The sequence below is a fragment of the Bubalus kerabau genome, chromosome X (genome assembly GCF_029407905.1).
Source record: "Bubalus kerabau isolate K-KA32 ecotype Philippines breed swamp buffalo chromosome X, PCC_UOA_SB_1v2, whole genome shotgun sequence".
In the NCBI taxonomy this organism is placed as follows: Eukaryota; Metazoa; Chordata; class Mammalia; order Artiodactyla; family Bovidae; genus Bubalus; species Bubalus kerabau.
Genome location: NC_073647.1, coordinates 125,345,395 through 125,365,735, shown reverse-complemented (window position 1 = coordinate 125,365,735; position 20,341 = coordinate 125,345,395). Strand labels below are relative to the sequence as shown.

Below are 20,341 nucleotides of genomic sequence, written 5' to 3'. Positions count from 1 at the left end.
TTTTCGGGAAACGCAAAATCTAAATGATGATACCTTTTCCACACTTTTTTGAGCCAAGGTCAGTGTACCACACCAGTGCCTAAAGCTTTCCTCCACCTGTCTTATTTCAAAACCTTTACCTCATCAAACACTGGTTAATTTATTTAATTCTGTAGGTATTATTTATACGCTAAGATGAGTTCTACATATGTAAATCCCTGAGCACACAACTGTCACTTCTTTAGCAAATTAGATATAATTAAAAAGTAATGAAGGAACAGATTTTTACCCTTATAAATTCAGCTCCCACAGCTGGACTGGGTAGTACTTCCCCAAGTGTATTCTAATGTTTTAATGCACGATTCTCACTATTCCTATAATTCTCATCACAAAAGTAAAATATTGATTTTAATAACTTTTATAGTTACATTCAAATTTGCCAGACAGGCACTTATATATTTACCTTTGAATTCTGCAGAAGAATATTAACCAAAATGGTATCTATAATTGCAATAAAAATCATTCCATCTTCAACCTAGAAGAGTATTCTCTCCTATGATCTTGACACTGCCTCACAAGTTATCCAAAAGTTCTCCCTAAAGTTTAGTCTGCATTTGGCAGATGAAATGGAAAACCAGAACCATTACTGAGGGACTTTAAACTTTGTTTTCTTGGCTAAGTTGCATCCTGACCTAAATCCGTCAGCATTGCATTAATTTTCCACTGTTCCATGAGATACAAAGGCAGCCAAAAGAAGAGTCTGGATTCTAACTTCAAAAATTAAAAGGACCATCTCTTTTCTCAAACAACTAATATCAAAACTAACATTCTTCATGTGCAAACAAATATTTATGGCCAATAACTATGTGTCTTTCATAAAATGACAGAGTTTAGACATTGTGCAGCGGGTTGCAGAAAGTTAAGTGGAACGTCAGAAAGAAGCACCTACTTTAAAACTCATGTTAATCAAGTTGGCAACAATATGATTTAAGTCTTACTCTTTAGGCCCATCTTTGGATTAAAAAAAATGGGTCAAAAGTAAAGTACCAACCTGATTTTAAACACATAAATGACCCCAAGTAACCATCAAAATACATAATACAACAATTCTAATGACCAAAGTACAGGTCAATTTTACTAACATTTTGGTGGTAATTCTGGTGGTCTAAGAGTGCCAAACAGGCTATCACTTTTCAATCTGTGACAGGTACGTTCAAGACTTTTGAGTTGTTTTGTGTTGATGCTTGATGAACACACATTCTTTTTTCTTTATAAAGGGACACTTCAGCTCAGCTGCTTCACAGAATTTGGCAGAAATATGATTTATCTTCTAAACACTGTATCATATGGTGTTTTTTTCCCCCAAATAAAACCATTGTATACAGTGCTTAGCAAAAGCCCTACTATTAGAGTATGTTTCAGTATTTAGACAAAAAAGAAAGACACCATTACTGCTAATGAGTGCTGTTTCTTACCAAGTATTATATCAGAAAGCTTACATCTGCATTTGATGGTAACTAATATTAATGGGTACTAGTATTTCTCAATGGAGAGGGCACTGGCGACCCACTCCAGTACTCTTGCCTGGAAAACCCCATGGACAGAGGAGCCTGGTAGGCTGCAGTCCATGGGGTCCCGAAGAGTCAGACACGACTAAGCGACTTCACTTTCACTTTTCACTTTCATGCATTGGAGAAGGAAATGGCAACCCACTCCAGTGTTCTTGCCTGGAGAATCCCAGGGATGGTGGAGCCTGGTGGGCTGCCGTCTATGGGGTCACACAGAATCCGACACGACTGAAGTGACTTAGCAGCAGCAGCAGCAGTATTTCTCAACAGTAATTACTAATCATAGTACATAAACTTGTGATGTATTTGTTACATCAAAGATTGTTCCTTCTCCATTCTTTGGAAAAAACCTAAGAAAGTTACAATTTGAATAACTTCATTATTTGGAAAAACAACAAGAAGAAAATCCATGCCAAGACTAAGAGTGGGTGACCTGCCTCTAAGCAACTAAAAAGCTTTTGTGATGGGTTTAGTGTAGCTAATAATAATCAAAGAGCAGATGGATGACAGCCAGCCAGTCACCCACGATCAGTATTAAGACACCCCTAGTAAATATGGAGGGACAAGTTTGGCAAGCTAGTGCTCCCACCAGTTCCCTGTCAACAAGCTTCTTTAGATGAGGGCCCTTCTTTGTCCCCCTGCAAAAGGTGAATTTATATTTATTTTCTCCTTCATACTACTTCGTACATTTATACTATTTCATCAACTTGTTTAAAAGAAGCTGTTTGTTTCATTAATCACCTTGCTCTCACCACCAGAAAGACTGGTTGACTTTGTACCAGGACAAAGCCCACTCCCTGCTAGGAAATCAATGAATATGTTTCAACGAAGTTAACTCCTTGGATACATTAGAGGAGACAGGAAAGACCCTCCCTGGACATTTCTCTCTTTAAGTCACCTCTTAGTGCTAGGAATAGACTCCAGGTTGCGTTCACAAAGTACTATGCATGACAATGAACATTTGGTTTAAGGACCTTAAAACATGACAGAAAAATCCTTCGATGGAAATTTGAGTTCTTTCGTGGGTGTGCTTTTTCATGCATAGAGACTATGTGACTTGGGGTCCTAACTTCTATTTTGTATCATCGTTTTGCCTAACACATACATTTTATAAAGATAGAATCAATATATGTGACATTATCTTGAAAAAATGGCTCATTAAACTATCATTTAAAATCTCACAACAAAAAAAATAAAATAAAAAAAAATAAAATCTCACAACAGTTAATAAGCTGTTAGAGACAAAATAATCTAGATATATTTTTTCCTGGTTTTCTGGGAACCATGGATGCTTCATTTTTGTTGGGGTTATTGTTTTATTAATGAGAGTCTTTGGTGCCAAAAGCAACACTACAATAGAACAGAAAATTGATGGTCTACTAATGTCTCAAAAATCCCAAACAAATATAGCAGCTAAAAAGGGTAAAGAAGGTGTCCTTGTCTAATTTTCAAGGGAGATGATCCAATACTTTGAAAAGACTGGTAAGATTTAACTGTCCATGACCTTTGACATGTGAGGATGAAATTCTGCTTAAGGAAAAATCTGTCACTTGATAAATAAGTGTATCTTTAAAAAAAATAAAACCAGAATGCAGTAATAAGTTGATCTAGTAAAATTTATTTGCATATAGTCAATTTAAGAAACTTGCATGGCTGGCTTCCAAAGGCTTTTTTGGAAGTGGTTTTCAACTTAAAATTAAGCAGTTGTTTTAAAGTAGACGATTGTGGAGAAATTTAAAGAAAAATAATTTTTTGTTGATTTTTAAGGACTAGCCACAGCAACTGTAAAATTTGATGATAAACAAATAAACATGATGATAATAAACATATATGAGTCTATCTGAAAACTCTTTAAATTCCATAGGAAAATGAAATCTTGGATGATAAATAATCCTGTAAAAAGTAGATACCTATTTCACAGTACTCCTTAACTTCTTCATCCAAAACTCCATATATGATGTGCTGTGTGTGCTAAGTCGCTTCAGTTGCGTTCGACCCTTTGTGACCCCATGGTCTGTAGCCCCCCAGGTTCCGCTGTCCATGGGATTCTCCAGGCAAGAATACTGGAATGGGTTGTCCTTTCCACCTCCAGCGGATCTTCCTGATCCAGGGATCAAACCCACATCTCTTATGTATCCTACGTAGGCAGAAGGGTTCTTTACCGCTGGCGCCACCTGGGAAGCCCTTCCATACATGATGGTAGTCAACAAACCTTCACACACCTAGAGATAGCTATCCGCAATATCATTGGAAATTTTGAAAACCCATCCTGCAAAAATACTACGGCTAAGTACAATCTCTCTATTGAGTCTTTAATATTTTGTCTCACCTCATATTTTTTATCTATGCAATAAATTCAATTGGGCAAGATTATTTAAAAATATCTTTTCTAGTCCAAATGTGCTATGATTCTGTGATTCAACATATGGGCAATTATCAAAAGTATCATGTTATTAAAATAATAAAAAAAACAAGCAAACAAAAAACCTCTGCAACTCTCATACCTTTCTAGCACTATAAAATTTAACTACTGTCTGGAATTTTTAACTTTTTAACATTGTAATGTTCATGTACAAACCATTTCATCAGACTCATACAAAACTTTCTAAAATGGCAAAAATTTTATCATGCAACATAAAGTATCAAATTAAGAAGCCAGATGGGGGCTCAGTGGTAAAGAATCAACTTGCCAATGCAGGAGACACGAGTTTGATCCCTGGGTCGGGACGATCCACTGGAGAAGGGAATGGCAACCCACTCCAGTTTTCTTGCCTGTAGAATTCAGTGGACAGAGGAGCTTGGTGGGCTACAGTCCTTGGGGTCACAAAGAGTCGGACATAACTGAGCATGCACACATGCATTCTCAATCAGTTTGATCCTTTTGAGACTATAAACCAAAAATGACTTAAGGTGTTTATATATAGACAGAGAAAAGCATTGTCTGTTTGTAGGCAATTTAGGTTCTTGAGTTCATTTCCTTCCAAATCCAGAGTAATCCCATACAAGTGACTAATCATTAAAGCCATGTGTTGGTTGAGGGCAGCTTTCACCCCAGCCAAACATTATTTATATAATTGATTCAAAGTTCTCAAAGAAAGGAGCTATGTAGTTGTCTTTGTTCTTCAGAGGCAATAAAGAAGGCAGATTTGTAGTTAAACTCTAGTGTCAGACTAGCAAACGTGGCCCAACAGCATTTCCTATCCTACATGCTTTTCTACAATGTGACCTTGCCACTGCTCCATCAAGAAATAGAACCCAGTTCTCTTCCCCTGGAATCTGGGCTGTACATATGGCTCCTCTGATTTCCCAGGCTGGTTCTGAAAGAAGACTGGTTCTTTTCCAAACCTTGTTCTCAGGAAAACTACTCATCCTGTAAGAAGTCAACTATCCCGAGACCACCATGCTAGACAGGCCAGTCCCAGCTGAGTCCAGCCTCCCAGCCATTCCCACCAATGTGTCAAAGCTCATGAAACCATTTGGAAGAGGATCCTGCAGTTCTGCATGTTCTAGTTTCCAGCCATTCAAATCACCCTGGGCCCCAGCTCCAGACATCCAAGAGCAGAGACAAGCCATCCTCATCACACCCTATCTTAATTCCTGACCCACCAAAGTCATGGACATTATAAAATAAATGTTATTTGACACCACTAACTTTGGAGGTGGTTTGTTTTCCAGTTTTAATAACTGGAACACTCTTGGAAAAAACCTTTCTCTACCACCGATTGAGAACTTGGTAAATGTACAAAAATGCCTAGCCTTCTTGCCTGGAAAATTCAATGGACGGAGCAGCCTGGTTGGACACGACTGAGCCACTTCACTTTCACTTTCTCAATAATATATGGGGTAGCATTACCTACATTTCAAATTTATTCAATACTGGGAATAAGTGAGATGTCTGGCCTGGAATAGTACTGAATAAAAGGCAGATAGTAGGTAATAATTTTGTGATTAGGATCAACCAAGAGCACTGATAAATGCTGAGTAGTACCTTTCAAAATTTAAATTTGAGATGAACAACATACTTAATCATTTGGTGTGAAAAAAAAAAAAGCTTACCACCTAAGGAAGAAAAATTCCTCAATTAATGAAAAAGAATATATCATTTTGGGTTTGCTTCTCTGAATATACAATAAGGAAGAAATGCAACCCTAATGAGCAGGTATGTATGTATGTTTAATCTTCATGGCAAACCATGTGAAGATGTTAAGTAAGTTTTATGAGGTCATATGATTGGAAGTGGCCAAGTTCAGGGCAGTTTGAATCCAAAGCCTCCCTCGTGTATTCTTCACAACACTACTCTGCCCTCTTACAGGATTATGCTATAATTTAGGATAGTTCATACAAACATTGCTGTGATATTCAGGTTATATAATCCAGGGACTTATTTGGGAACAGTAGTCCATAGGGTCTCGAAGAGTCGGACATGACCTAGCAACTGAACACCACCACCACCAAGCCCACTTAGGGAAATGGTGGAGTACTAGATATATTAGTGAAAAGGATTGTTGTTGTGGCTGTTGTTTAGTCACTAAGTTGTGTCCGACTCTTTGTGACCCCATGGACTATAATACGCCAGGGTTCCCTGGCTTACTCACTATTAAACTTGAAAGTGATTCTTCAAATTTATTCCTGACAGCAGGCAAAATCTATTGCTTGAAATATGCTTTTGTTTGTTTTGGTTTGGTTTTGAAAAGTTTTATGAAAGGCCAGGCTTCTCACATATTCATCAAATCCCTTAGCTAACAAAGATTGATCTAAATGGCCCCCTGGAGATTACAATCATTCTATGATTGTGAGCAAAAGAGGAATTATATCTGCCCACAAATTAAAATGTCCTTTGTAAAAGTCAATCTGGGGAACTTCAGAATCTTAGGAGACCTTAAAAGAAAATCACCATGAGGATCTTGAAATGTTATACTTCGTTTTCTCTGGATTATTAAACAAGAAAGTTTCAATGCTAAGTGCTGCTCTTTGAATAATTTTCCATCAGTCTACACTGTATAGGTTAAATAAATTCTTTTGTTCTAGTTCTGTTCTTTTTTAGGAAGCCAGAATAGAGCATAACTGTCATGACCTCCCCAGCTTGCTGAGCTATTTGTAAACATGCATCAATATCAACTCATTTCAAGCAACAAGCTGAACCTTCCCTGAAGTAAATCATATTGTGAAGTTTTCCAAGGAAATTCAGTTTCCCAATTCAAGTATGGATTCAAAATATGCATAATGATACACATCTGAACTCAGAACCACTGTACCTCAAGTTTTCTAAGATTTGCAGGTGTTTAGACAGGTTTTCTTATAATGCCTTTTAAAGTGGATTTTTATATCAGTTTATTAAAAATGAGCTACATACAAAGCACTCTTAAAAGAACCCCTGTCAACTGAAAATAATAATACTCACCTGTTATTAGCATCAGAGCACTGCCATTTCAAAACTGCCAGTGACTCATGTTACAAATATAGCTATTTTTAGGACAGTGCATGGATGATGTTAACAATATTGTATGAAAAAGGCACTAACTATCTGATCAAGTATTTTGTGGACAGAAAGATAGATAATTGCCACTTGTTATATTCCAAAATTACTCTCAGTAAATTGTGTTCATTTGGCCATCTGCACATACTTGCATTTTGCTTAGTCAATAAGTAACACAGACATCAAAAAAGCAATCTGATTTATATGAAATAGCTATGTATTTATAAATTTTATAGAAGAAACATAAAATCACCCAAAGAGGTTATACAGCATGTTTGAAGTTAAGTTTAGGGTATCAGCATTCTGTATACACTGAGTAATCCTATTTGTACTAAGGATTTCTCTTGTAATTGCTATGGCTGTGAAACTCTATAAAAATTATATTCTAAAAAAAAAGTTATCTAAATTAAATGTGACTAAACAAATGTCTAAAACATTACTATCATTTAAAAGAAATATTTAAGATGTATTAAAACACTGCCAAAATCAGAAGTGGGGAAAACCATCCTTAGAAATTCTGTGGCCGACAGCCATGTGAGGACTACCTATTCTAAACTTCCTAACAAACATACTTTATCTTTTTTCTTTTTTCTTTTCGTGTTTTCAATGTGAATGCCAGTCTATTAGCCATTTTCTCATTGGTCTTTTTGGGAAATTTATAGCTTAAAGATGAATGCCTGGGCAGTCCCCCATAAACAGAATTGGGACACCGGAGAAAAGCATTCCGGTTGACCGACACCAACTGGTTCATACTAGAAGTGCTGACGCAACCTTCAATACACCAGGACAAAAAAGGCATGGTTCTGCTTTTGCTTAAAACCATAAAACAGGTTATAAGCAGTAAACGACGCATATTTGGTACCAAAATTAAAAACGCACCTGTAAAAATAATGGCTGAGAGGAAAGTTTCTGTAAAAACTGGGCCTAAGTAGGGCACCCTGTCATCAGTAGAAACATGCCTGAAATTTCCCTTCTGTATTTACAAGCTTGCCTCTTCACGGCAGTTTTAATTCTAATTAAGACAAAGGTTTTTAATTAAGCCCTGAAGATGCTGGTAAAGGGCCTTCAGTAAAACTGTCCTTGGTGGTTCCTCCTGAGGTAATTCATTTCGAGAGACAATGAAGTGGATCTCTTAAAATCTTCAGAGAAGACATTGCCCTCCCTGCTTTCTGCTATTCAACACAGCAAACAGACTGAGAAAAGCTGCCTGCCCTTTGGAACGGGCAAGAAAAGAACTGCTCGTTTCACTTCAAGCTTCCCCCCTTGTTTCAGAATACTGGTGAACAGAAGCTTCAAGTCCACCAAACACTGTAAGAAAACAGACTTTGTAAAGTGGCGAGATGGAGCAATTTTCCATATTGTGTTTCCTTTCCTCCTGCACCCTTCCCACCCACCACCATGGGGAGGAAAAACGAACTGCTACTACATAAAGCAAGTCAAGAACTTGTTTCAGATAGCCTCCAACCAAACCATCTCCACCACCCCCGTTCGCTTCTGAGGTGTACTTTTTTCCTAGGATAAAAACTATTTTCAGGAACGAAAAAAGAAATAAATGCTGGAGTATGAGTTTCTGCAAGAGGATAGAATAACGGGCTCAGAGGGGAAAAAAATCAGAAACTGTACCAGTCTCTGATTTTTACCTTGCAGAGTCCTATGATCACTATATTTGCATTAAGCTTGTGTCTCCCTATTTCCATGCTTAGAGAAGAAAAAAGCAGAGATAAATGGGTATGGAGGCAATTAAGGAAATTAGCAAACACTGCAGACGCTCAACAAACTCAGCTGTCTTCTCCCCATTCCCCACATTCCTGGTCGAGAGAAAAGGATATGGGCCTGAAAAGAAAATGAGAGTTGAAGCTCGTTTCTCTAACCTATCTGAAAAGTCTTTATGCAATAAGGGGGCTATTATTTCAGGAGACAGTGAGAAAGGGGCAAAAGATTCACGTTGCTAAGGAGACGTGCTGAAGCTGGCATTCCTACATAAATTTCCATTTCTACTGGAGTAGAGAAAGAAAAGATATTCTCTCCAAAGTTTATTTGGATCCCCTGGTTACTGAAGAAAGGCATTTTACCGATTTATTTTATCTTTAGTTGTAAACAACTAACCCTGAAAGAATTAAAAGACCTAAATGTTGACCTCCCGCTGCCAACCAGTCCCCTCCACAGTGAATTAAGCAACAAAGACAAAATCCTTCAATGGAAATTTTGAGGTAATATCAAAGAAAAAAGCCTTTTGTAAGTAAACACAATCAAATTTATGGAAGAAACTAAAGCAAGTGAACTAATTTCCCTTATAACAAGAAAAGAAAGACAAAAGTAAATCTGATTTTTGTGGCTTTTTTTTCCTATTTTAACTTGCCTAGAACTTGACACGTTTTCAGTAAAGCTTTATAAACAGTCCCAGAGAAGACATGAAAGTGTCACGAAGAAATTTAATGAGTTTCTCAGGGGTGCACGTGTAGGTGTGTAAAATAACAGCCAGGTCCTCTTTTATTCCCCTTTCTCTACACTGACACCAGCAGCTGAAGAATCAAGATTAGCAAGGAATAGCGGTTTGCAGGAAGAAATCCGAATTTTGGCAGATTTCTGCTAAGGGCGTAACTGGAGTGCAGGGGAAGGCAACCGGGGCTCAAGGAGAGAGTAAAGCAGTAAAGCCGCCCCCCTCCCCTGGGGACTACCTTCTCCATCCTCCACCCCATCCCTTTGCAGCTTCCAGTACTGCCTGAATAAGCTACAACTTTCCAGGCATCTTGTGAGTACCTCATGCAGAAGGGAAAGATCTGGAGGACAGAGAAGGCATTTGGAGTGGGAAAGAAGGAAGAGCAACTCTTAACCAAGGACCGTGTCACCAAAAAAGGAAAGGAAATTAAAGCCTGTCCCTCTCCCAACTTTCCACATCCCTCAAAAATTTAAGGAACTAAAATCCAAACCGAAACTCATCGGGGACAAGCCAGATAAAGAGGAGGACAACAGACAGAAACGCGGGCACCAAGAGGTAAACTCAGGCAAATTTCTCCTAGAGAGCAAAGTGGGGAAGGCAGAGAGCCCACAGCATCCCGGTGGAGTTGGGGCAATTTTACTTTTTTTTTTTTAACGGGGGTGTGGAAGGCGTTGCATTTTCAACACAACCACACGGTTCTCGCCTGAAATGATAACAATTACCCAGAATAGCATACGTGTTACTCCAGAGCCGGAGGAATGGCCACGGAGGAGAGGGCGTGGGGCATCGCACTAGGTTCGGCGACCCGGACTGGGGAGAGGGGAGGGGTGGGGATCGGAGAGGTGGCTGGAGCCCGAGAATCCGCGAAGGGCCAGCATGAAGGGGACGGACTAGGGTCGGGGGACACAGAATAGGGGGTGGGAGGTAGAGGAGGTAGCCGTCCAGGCAGCGGGGCGCGGGGCGGTCCGGGTAGGGAGACAGGGGTCGCGGCGCGCCGGGCCCTCACCGCTGCTGAGCGTGGACTCGCAGTGCCAGATGTCCAAGCTGGCGGGTTTCCGGCAGGACTCCCACAGGGACAGGTAGTACTGGTGGTCGGCCGTGACCCAGGCCGGGCTCAGCACGGCCCCCAGATCCAGACACAGAGCCAGGAAGATGCACACCAGCCCGACCAGCTTCAGCGGGGTCAACACCGACACGCGCACCTCCTCCATGCCGCTGCCCGCCGAAGCCATGCCCCGGGCGCCGCAGCCGGCCCGCCCCGCGGGAGACGAGGACGCCTGGCGGGTCCGGAGAGCCGGGATCCTGACCTCCCACGGAGGGAAGCAGCCGAGCCGCCGCGCGCGCGAGGACTCGCTCCCTCGGAGCTCCGCGCGCTTCTCGCCGCGCCGCGAAGGTGGGTCTGTGGGACGGGCGGCCGGGGACCGGGTCGTAGACAGCCGCAGCGATGCCGATCCCGCCGCGGACCCTCGCAGCCGGCCCCGCGCCGCGTTCTGCCCGCGCCCGCTCCGCCCCGGCGCTGCCCGGCTCGCTCGCTCCGCCCCGGCCCCTCCCCGGCTGCGGGAGGCGGCGCCGAGCGGGGAGGGGCAGCGGTCAGCACCCAGACGGCGTCAGGCTTCAGCTCCGGCTCCCGGCTCCCCGCGCGAGAGGCTCGCGTCCGCCCCGCCCGTGCCCGGTGCGAGCAGAGCTGAACCCCTCTTTCTCGGCCCCGCGTGCGCGGTGCGCGCTCAGCGAGTCCTCTGTCCTCCTGTGCTGCGATCCCAGAGCCCAGTGCGATCCCTCCGCCCCCGAACCGCTGTGCCGGGCGATTCCTCGAAGCAGCGGGGCCCCGGCCCCGCCCCTGGCCGCGCTTGCTCCGGGGTCGCCTGGTTTCCCGCCCCCGCCCCCTCCCGTCACGTGGGTTTCCTTTTCTTAGGGAGCTGGGGTGGGTCCTTTTCTAGAAGGCGTCAGCTGTAGATTCCTAGGTTTCCTGGGATGTGGCCACTGGAGCCAAGGGAGGGTCTCTCAGGGATGTAACACGCCCCCTCCCGCCCCGCCAATTTCTCATCCCGGGGATTTGGAACATGGAGAAAAGTGACAAAAGTACTCTCTTTTCAAACTCAGGATGAACCTAGTCTTGGAGCAAGTCATCTCCCCCACCACCCGCCCAGTTTTCCCTATTTCCTAACTTTCCCCGCCAGCTTACCGGCGCTTCTATTCTCTGAGCTCGCCTATTTTCTCGCCCCCTAGGAAGGGCGCTTGCTCAGGGAACGAACGCAGGAGCTAAAATGGGAAGGAGAGCTTCCACAAAATGTGATGTAAACTTTACTTGCTTACCGGCTTCTGTGTTCTTCGCGGTTTGTCTAAAACCTTTATTCATTGGGCTTTACATTATGCCAAGTTGGATCTGAGTCTGTAAATGGCATTAACCTTTTCCTGTGCCCAGAAGACCTGGCCCAGGGCCTGGCATAGGAAAAGTAGGATATCTTTAAGTAATCAATCTATCCGCGTTTACTGTGTGCTTGAGGCTAAGGAGTCAATCCGGTTTGACTGGATTTTTAAGGAGACGCCCCCTCACCCGCCTCCCCACCTGAGGAATAGACTCACCTTGAATTTGCAATTCTGTAATTGATTGGTTCAGCTTGTAATGGTAGGTTATCTGTCTCTTGTATTTCTTTAACTACTTTCCCTTTTTCCTATAAAAGAAACAATTTATTGAATAGTTCTTAGGGGGTAGGGATGGTCCCAGATCTTTCGCTATATGGGAAAGTTGGGGAGAAACCCAAAAATACTGGTTAAGAAAGGAAGACTGGATATACAGAGTGAGGTAAGTCAGAGAAACACCAGTACAGTATATTAACGCATATATATGGAATTTAGAAAGACGAAGACAGCACAAGGGACACAGATGTAAAGAACAGACTTTTGATCTATGTGGGAGAAGGCAAGGGTGGGATAATTTGAGAGAATGGCATTGAAACATGTATATTACCGTATGTAAAATAGATGAGCAGTGCAAGTTCCATGCTTCAAGCAAGGCACTCAAAGCCAGTGCTTCTGGGACAACCCAGAGGGATGGGGTGGGGAGGGAGGTGAGGAGGAGTTCAGGATGGAGGGACACATGTACACCCGTGGCTGATTCATGTCGATGTATGGCAAAAACAACCACAATACTGTAAAGTAATTAGCCTCCAATTAAAATCAATAACTTTTTTTTAAAAAAAATAGGAAGAATGGAAAAAATGCTTTCTCTCTTTTAATGAAACATCATCCTTTCCCACTGCAGGAGTTACTTTTTTATGGGCAACTGGGTTTTTGTTGTTTGCTGTTTTTATTTTATTTATTTATTTATTGGCCACACTGGGAGGCATATGGTATCTTAGTTCCCTGACCAGGAGTTGAACCCATGTACCCTGTATTGGAAACTCTTAACCGCTGGATCACCAGGGAAACCAGGGAAGCCCTGACAGTTTCTTTTCTTCTTATCACATTTTTCCATAGAGCTGACTACATTTTGACTGAAGCAACAATTTGAATGTAAGAAACAGTTGCTGCTGCTGCTAAGTCACTTCAGTCATGTCCGACTCTGTGCGACCCCATAGCCGGCAGCCCACCAGGCTCCCCCGTCAAATGGCTTAAGAATAAGAACCAATCCAATGTGAAATAAAAACCCATGGTTTTCTTACATTTGGAAATTAGAGAACTTGCAACTTCCCCCTACCTCTCTGTCATGATATTTACTGCCCTTAACGAAGAATGCTAGAGCACTCTGAGCCCCTTAACTTCTAACTTCCAACAGGCTTTTTGGCCTACTATCTTTCCAAGGAGATATAATCTTACATACTTAACCTTGAAAATAGTTCCTAATGGAACACTGAAAAATTAAAAACAATGACGATTAATAGGGATGACCAGGCCTGGGATATCTTTCTATTCAGTTCAGTTCAGTCACTCAGTTGTGTCTGACACTTTTCAACTGTATGAACCTCAGTACACCAGGCCTCCCTGTCCATCACCAACTGCTGGAGTCCACCCAAACCCATGTCCATCTAGTCGGTGATGCCATCCAACCATCTCATCCTCTGTTTTCCCCTTCTCCTCCTGCCCTCAATCTTTCCAGCATCAGGGTCTTTTCAAATGAGTCAGCTCTCCGCATCAGGTAGCCAAAGTATTGGAGTTTCAGCTTCAACATCAGTCCCTCCAATGAACACCGAGGACTGATTTCCTTTAGGATGAACTGGTTGGATCTCCTTGCAGTCTAAGAGACTCTCAAGAGTTTTCTCCCAACACCACAGTTCAAAAGCATCAATTCTTCGGCACTCAGCTTTCTTCACAGTCCAACTCTCACATCCATACATGACTACTGGAAAAACCATAGCCTAGACTAGACAGACCTTTGTTGGCCAAGTCATGTCTCTGCTTTTTAATATGCTGTCTAGGTTTGTCATAACTTTCCTTCCAAGGAGCAAGTGTTTTTTAATTTCATGGCTACAACCACCATCTGTAGTGATTTTGGAGCCCAGAAAAATAAAGTCAGCCACTGTTTCCACTGTTTTTCCTTCTATTTGCCATGAAGTGATGGGACCGGATGCCATGATCTTAGTTTTCTGAATGTTGAGCTTTAAGCCAACTTTTTCACTCTCCTCTTTCACTTTCATCAAGAGGCTCGTTAGTTCCTCTTCACTTTCTGCCATAAGGGTGGTGTCATCTGCATATCTGAGGTTATTGATATTTCTCCCAGAAATCTTGACTCTAGCTTGTGCTTCCTCCAGCCCAGTGTTTCTCATGATGTACCCTGCATATAAGTTAAATAAGCAGGGTGACAATATACAGCCTTAATGTAGTCCTTTTCCTATTTGGAACCAGTCTGTTGTTTGTTCACAGGTTTAAAGTGTACATTTGAAAATAATATTTTTAAAAAGAAAATAATATTAAATGACCCAATCAAAAAATGGGCCAAAGAACTAAATAGACATTTCTCCAAAGAAGACATCCAGATGGCTAACAAACACATGAAAAGATGCTCAACATCACTCATTATCAGAGAAATGCAAATCAAAACCACTATGAGGTACCATGTCACACCAGTCAGAATGGCTGCGATCCAAAAGTCTACAAGTAATAAATGCTGGAGAGGGTGTGGAGAAAAGGGAACCCTCTTACACTGTTGGTGGGAATGCAAACTAGTACAGCCACTATGGAGAACAGTGTGGAGATTCCTTAAAAAACTGGAAATAGACCTGCCTTATGATCCAGCAATCCCACTGCTGGGCATACACACTGAGGAAACCAGAAGGGAAAGAGACACGAGTACCCCAATGTTCATCGCAGCACTGTTTATAATAGCCAGGACATGGAAGCAACCTAGATGTCCATCAGCAGATGAATGGATAAGAAAGCTAGGGTACATATACACAATGGAGTATTACTCAGCCATTAAAAAGAATACATTTGAATCAGTTCTAATGAGGTGGATGAAACTGGAGCCTATTATACAGAGTGAAGTAAGCCAGAAAGAAAAACACCAATACAGTATACTAACGCATATATATGGAATTTAGAAAGATGGTAACAATAACCCTGTGTACGAGACAGCAAAAGAGACACCGATGTATAGAACAGTCTTATGGACTCTGTGGGAGAGGGAGAGGGTGGGAAGATTTGGGAGAATGGCATTGAAACTTGTAAAATATCATGTATGAAATGAATTGCCAGTCCAGGTTCGATGCATGATACTGGATGCTTGGGGCTGGTGCACTGGGACGACCCAGAGGGATGGAATGGGGAGGGAGGAGGGAGGAGGGTTCAGGATGGGGAACACATGTATACCTGTGGTGGATTCATTTTGATATTTGGCAAAACTAATACAGTTATGTAAAGTTTAAAAATAAAATAAAATTTAAAAAATAAAAAATAAAAAAAAAAGAATATTTCTTGACTATGCTGTCAAAGTTACCTTTTTTCCTCCAAGTTCTATCACTTTCCCTTTGTAGATTCCATTCCCAGTCAGCCAATATTTTTCTTTATCTTTGTTCCATCTAATTTGGGCTTTCTTCTTTCTCTGCCCTCCTCAGCCCCCTAAACCCCATGCTCCTTTTGCTTCGTTTTTCTTTCTGGCTTGGTCTCAACTGCTTACTTGAGTGACTCCATCCTTCATTATACCACCTATGAAATTATCTTTGTACTCTCTCAAAAGTTAAAAAAAATGAAGGCATTTTAAACAACAAATAACCAAATTCTCCTAGAATACCCCATTCCTCTTTTAATTATGTTGAATTTACAGAGTATAATACAGCTCAACAATCCTAAATCTTCATTTTCATAATACAAAAAGCTCTCAAGACAGAAGGTTGGTTTTTTTTTTCCTTTTCATAAGTTTGTAGCAAATTCATTTGGTTAAAAAAAAAAATACAAACTGATGTGAGACTGTTTATGGTTTTGGTTTATTCCACTTAGTGTGAATAAATATGGAGCCGCAAACCCTGTTGGGTATTGTCTAATTTAGAGCATATGAGCCACAGTATCATTCAATGATATGAAAAAGGCTGATTTTCTCAACACAGCTGGCCCCAAAAGTTTTATATTATTTGGGATGGTGGACCTGCATTTACTCTAAAAATGGAAATAGTGAAGCAGGGATTCTATCAATTAGTAAACACTGAATAAAAACCTACCAAAAAAAGATATCTGGCTGGAAGTGAGATGGGAGGTGACAACCAAAGACTCTGTGTGTGTGTGTGTGTGTGTGTGGAGTAGAAACAAAAATTGAAAAAGACCCATACTGAGAAATGAAATAGGACTACATTGAACTGTGAAGAAAGAGTCCCTTGCTTAGGCAAATTTTCAAGAGAACTGTTAGAAGTGATAACTTTGTTGGCCCTTCATTATGATGCTACACAGATGCCAGAGACCCCCTCTTTCACCTGAATCTAGCTTGGGCATCATGTCACCATGGTCACCCCTATACCTGGGCCCTAGAGGGGCAAAAGCTAAGGGCCCAAATTCTATTCCACAGTCTAGGAGTTTCATGAAAACTGGAGTCAGAACTCTGACATGTAACTTTGCCTGAGTTATGTAGCCACGGAAAGGCAGGAAGGAGTCATTCCCAGACTCTAAAGTAAAGGAAGAGATCAGACTCAGGTTTGAAACAGTCAAGTCAGAAAAACAGGCAGCAATGTGTGAATGTTTTAACTTCAAGCTACTTCATATTTCATAATAGTACCTATGACCATAATAATTTACTTGCCCACAAAGAAAGCCATTAAAAAGAATACATTTGAATCAGTTCTAATGAGGTGGATGAAACTGGAGCCTATTATACAGAGTGAAGTAAGCCAGAAAGAAAAACACCAATACAGTATACTAACACATATATATGGAATTTAGAAAGATGGTAACAATAACCCTGTGTACGAGACAGCAAAAGAGACACTGATGTATAGAACAGTCTTATGGACTCTGTGGGAGAGGGAGAGGGTGGGAAGATTTGGGAGAATGGCATTGAAACATGTAAAATATCATGTATGAAATGAGTTGCCAGTCCAGGTTCGATGCATGATACTGGATGCTTGGAGCTGGTGCACTGGGACGACCCAGAGGGATGGAATGGGGAGGGAGGAGGGAGGAGGGTTCGGGATGGGGAACACATGTATACCTGTGGCGGATTCATTTTGATATTTGGCAAAACTAATACAGTTATGTAAAGTTTAAAAATAAAATAAAATTTAAAAAAAAAAAGAAAGAGAAAGACAAAAAAAAAAAAAAAGAAAAAAAAAGGAAATAAATCATGAAAAGGAAAACACAAGAAGCCCCTGGAAATAAAGAATGATTAGTTTTAAAGCAAATACTGATATGTTTATTGTAATGAAGGAAGTGTGTCAGATGCCTGGAAAGTAAAAATACAGGGAAAATTAGAATATTCCCAGTGGGATTAATGTTAAATGTCTCTTCCATCTTTTTCAAACTTCCGTTTTCTTAAAATCACTTATGGCACAAATCCTACTGCATATTTATATTTTAGTTTTATTCACTCAGAGCTTTGTGGAGAAATGACCAAATATAAGCTCTTTGAGTATTTCATGCATACTGTGTGAAGTTGCTTCGATTGTGTCCCACTCTTTGTGATCCTATGGACTGTAGCCCACCAGACTCCTTTGTCCATGAGGATTTCCCAGGTGAGAATACTAGAGTGGGTTGCCATTTTCTACTCCAGGGGATCTTCCCGACCCAGAGATCGAACCTGCATCTCTTACGTCTCCTGCACTGGCAGGCAGGTTCTTTACTGCTAGCACCACTTGGGGACTGCATTAAAAAAAAAATATTTTTATTGGTGTATATGACTGCATTTTTAAACTTCTGGTTTCTTTGTTTCTACAACTATAAATGGAACCTTTTGGTTACCCTGAAGCAAATGGATGCCTACCCACATATTCTCATCCTGGTGGCATTTCAGTTACCCTTGGCCATCATCATCAGGATACATCATTTCTACATCTCCTGGTGTGCCCCACACTTGAGGACTAAATTGAAATTGGAACCGTGGAAGCCTCAGAAATATTGGAGTCGAATGAGCAGGTTTAGATTAGGCTTTGTGAAGGTTGAAGGGGATTAGTGTTGAATCATTGACTTGGGTGTTGGCTTAAACACAAATCAAGGAAGTTAGAGTAGAGATGGAATCATCATCATTAGGAATCGCCCTGGGAAATTGTTCACATTTTCCATTGCTCTCTTTGGAGCTCATAAGCTAAGCATTCTTGGTGACTTAAGATTTTAGTCTAAAGCCATCTTTGTGCAGGTCTTCCCTGGTGGTCCAGTGGGTTTGATCCCTGCTCAGGGAACTAAGATCCCACATGCTACAAGGTGTGGCCAAAAAATTAAGGGAAAAAAAAGTCATTTTTGTGCGCTTCTTGCTGAGTTTTCATAGAGATCTTTTACTCTTGAACATTTAAATGAAGATACCCATGACTTGATGAAAAAATTTTAAGAAGTGCCTGCTTAGAACCTCCCCTCCCAAATTAGACTGCAACAGTGTCAGTTTCTCATCTCAAAAATAGTTTCATAATACATGATGATTAGCACTGTTGTATCCTCTCCTGTGTGTTTATTTTGTGTAACATAGGTTGTCTCAAAAGTGTAACTGGAAACACTTCCAAATGCTCTCCTGATAGGTACTATATAAGAAAGTTCTCTTTCATTAGAAAGTGTGGATCCCATCTCTCTTTCGTGGCCTGAAGTACTCACACTCACGATGGAAAAAAATGAACCCCAATTCATACATCTTAAGTATAGTGATGGCTCAAAGTTAATTGAAGGAAAGGCTGAAATTAAAAAAGGATTAAGTAGAAAGGGTACCTGGAGCAATTTATATTCATACTTCCAAGCAGAAGAATTCAGCTAAGCTATTTCTCTCTGAAATTTCCAAAAGGTGGTCTTAAATGTCAGCAATGCTAAGGGATTGAGGCTAGTGGAAAAAAAAGATCCTCTTAGGAATTGTATTTCAGTGTAACTCTCACCTCTAGATTTCACCTTTTAAATTTTGCCTGTAAAGTTAGTGAGTAGTACTGCATGCATGATTCATCAGTAGTCTGTCAAAATTCAAAATGTCAGTTCATTCAGGGCCAAACAGATATTGGTAGAAATATCAGAACAATATGAAGATCAGATTTTTGTCATTCCCTGAATCACTTTTTTAAACTTTTCCTTAACCTATCTGTTTCACATTTTCCTGTCTTTCCTTTCAAGCTTTCTGGTCTTCAGTAAACAAGAATAGGTGTTGGTTTGATTCAGCCAGACCAAGGTTAAGATAATCACTCTGGAACCTACTGAGTATATGGATTTGGGCATGCCATTAACCTCAGATCCTTCCTTTATAAAATAGGGTTATACCTACATCATTGAGTTGTGAGGATTAATGAGGAAATTTATATAATATGTAATGTCTAGCATACGGTAAGCACTAATCATAATTATTATATTAGCATAATCCAGATGTCAGCTTAAAGCCTTCTGATCCCTAGGAGATTTAGGTAAACTTTGTTTGACTATAATTTCATGATCCTTCAAAATCCAAAATCCTTTTCTAAATCCTTACTGCTTCTGTTCTTCTCTGTACCTGGTTCTGCATCTAGTCAAATGCTGTGTTCTACCCCTAACCAATCTAGATGCAAATACCAGCCCTCACCAAATTCCAGGAAAAATATATCCAATAGCACTATATAGTTTTGAATTTATGAAAGTTTTCTGACTGCTTGAGACATCATGAGGAAAGGGTGCTACATTGTAAAAAGGAAAGCCTCCACGTCTTGCTTACCTCATCAGAACCTGCATCTATCCTCTCTTCTCTGTCCCATCCCTTTCTCCTCTCTCCATCTGCTCATTCAGTGGGTTCCATCCCTACAGCCCTAAATCCTTACTCTTCAAAGTGTGGTCCATGGGCACCAGCAGTACTGGAGTCACCTGAGCGTGCCGGAAATGCAGGTCCTGACCTCACCCCCACCCCCCACCCCCACAAAGCAACTGAGTCAGAATTTGTAGTTTAATGAAATCCATAGTGATTAGTGTACAAATTAAAGTTTGGGAAGCACCTGGTCTACATCTACTCAGGTCTCTCAGAGCTCAACCTCTATTGCAAGTAGCTGTGTAAAAGCAGCTACTAACAGGAGTATTTTTAAGAGCACCTTTTCTTGTTTACTCTTCAATGCATTATGTGGTGACCAAGAGAATGGAGTTTCATTCATGTGCACTTCACGGCGGGCTCTAATTGTCACTAATTTTTGATCCTATTGGCAATGATTAGTCAGTGTTGTGTACGTTAAGGGTCATCAGTGCGTTTCTGAGTCAGTAGTTGTTCGTCAGCTTTTTGGTTGTTGTTTTTCACCCTCCTCTGAGAGCGGTCATTCTCAG

The 20,341-nt window shown here is 41.1% G+C and overlaps 1 protein-coding gene across 1 annotated transcript in view; it reads right to left on the bottom strand.

Annotated features, from left to right (window-relative positions):
- Nucleotides 1-10,846, bottom strand: part of TMEM47 (transmembrane protein 47) — a 29,202-nt gene extending 18,356 nt beyond the window's left edge. Inside the window, exon 1 of the mRNA XM_055563186.1 lies at nucleotides 10,470-10,846. Coding sequence (XP_055419161.1) covers nucleotides 10,470-10,695 — 226 coding nt within the window. The 5' untranslated portion in view covers nucleotides 10,696-10,846. The remainder of the gene's footprint in view (nucleotides 1-10,469) is intronic.
- Between the last annotated feature and the right edge of the window lie 9,495 nt (nucleotides 10,847-20,341).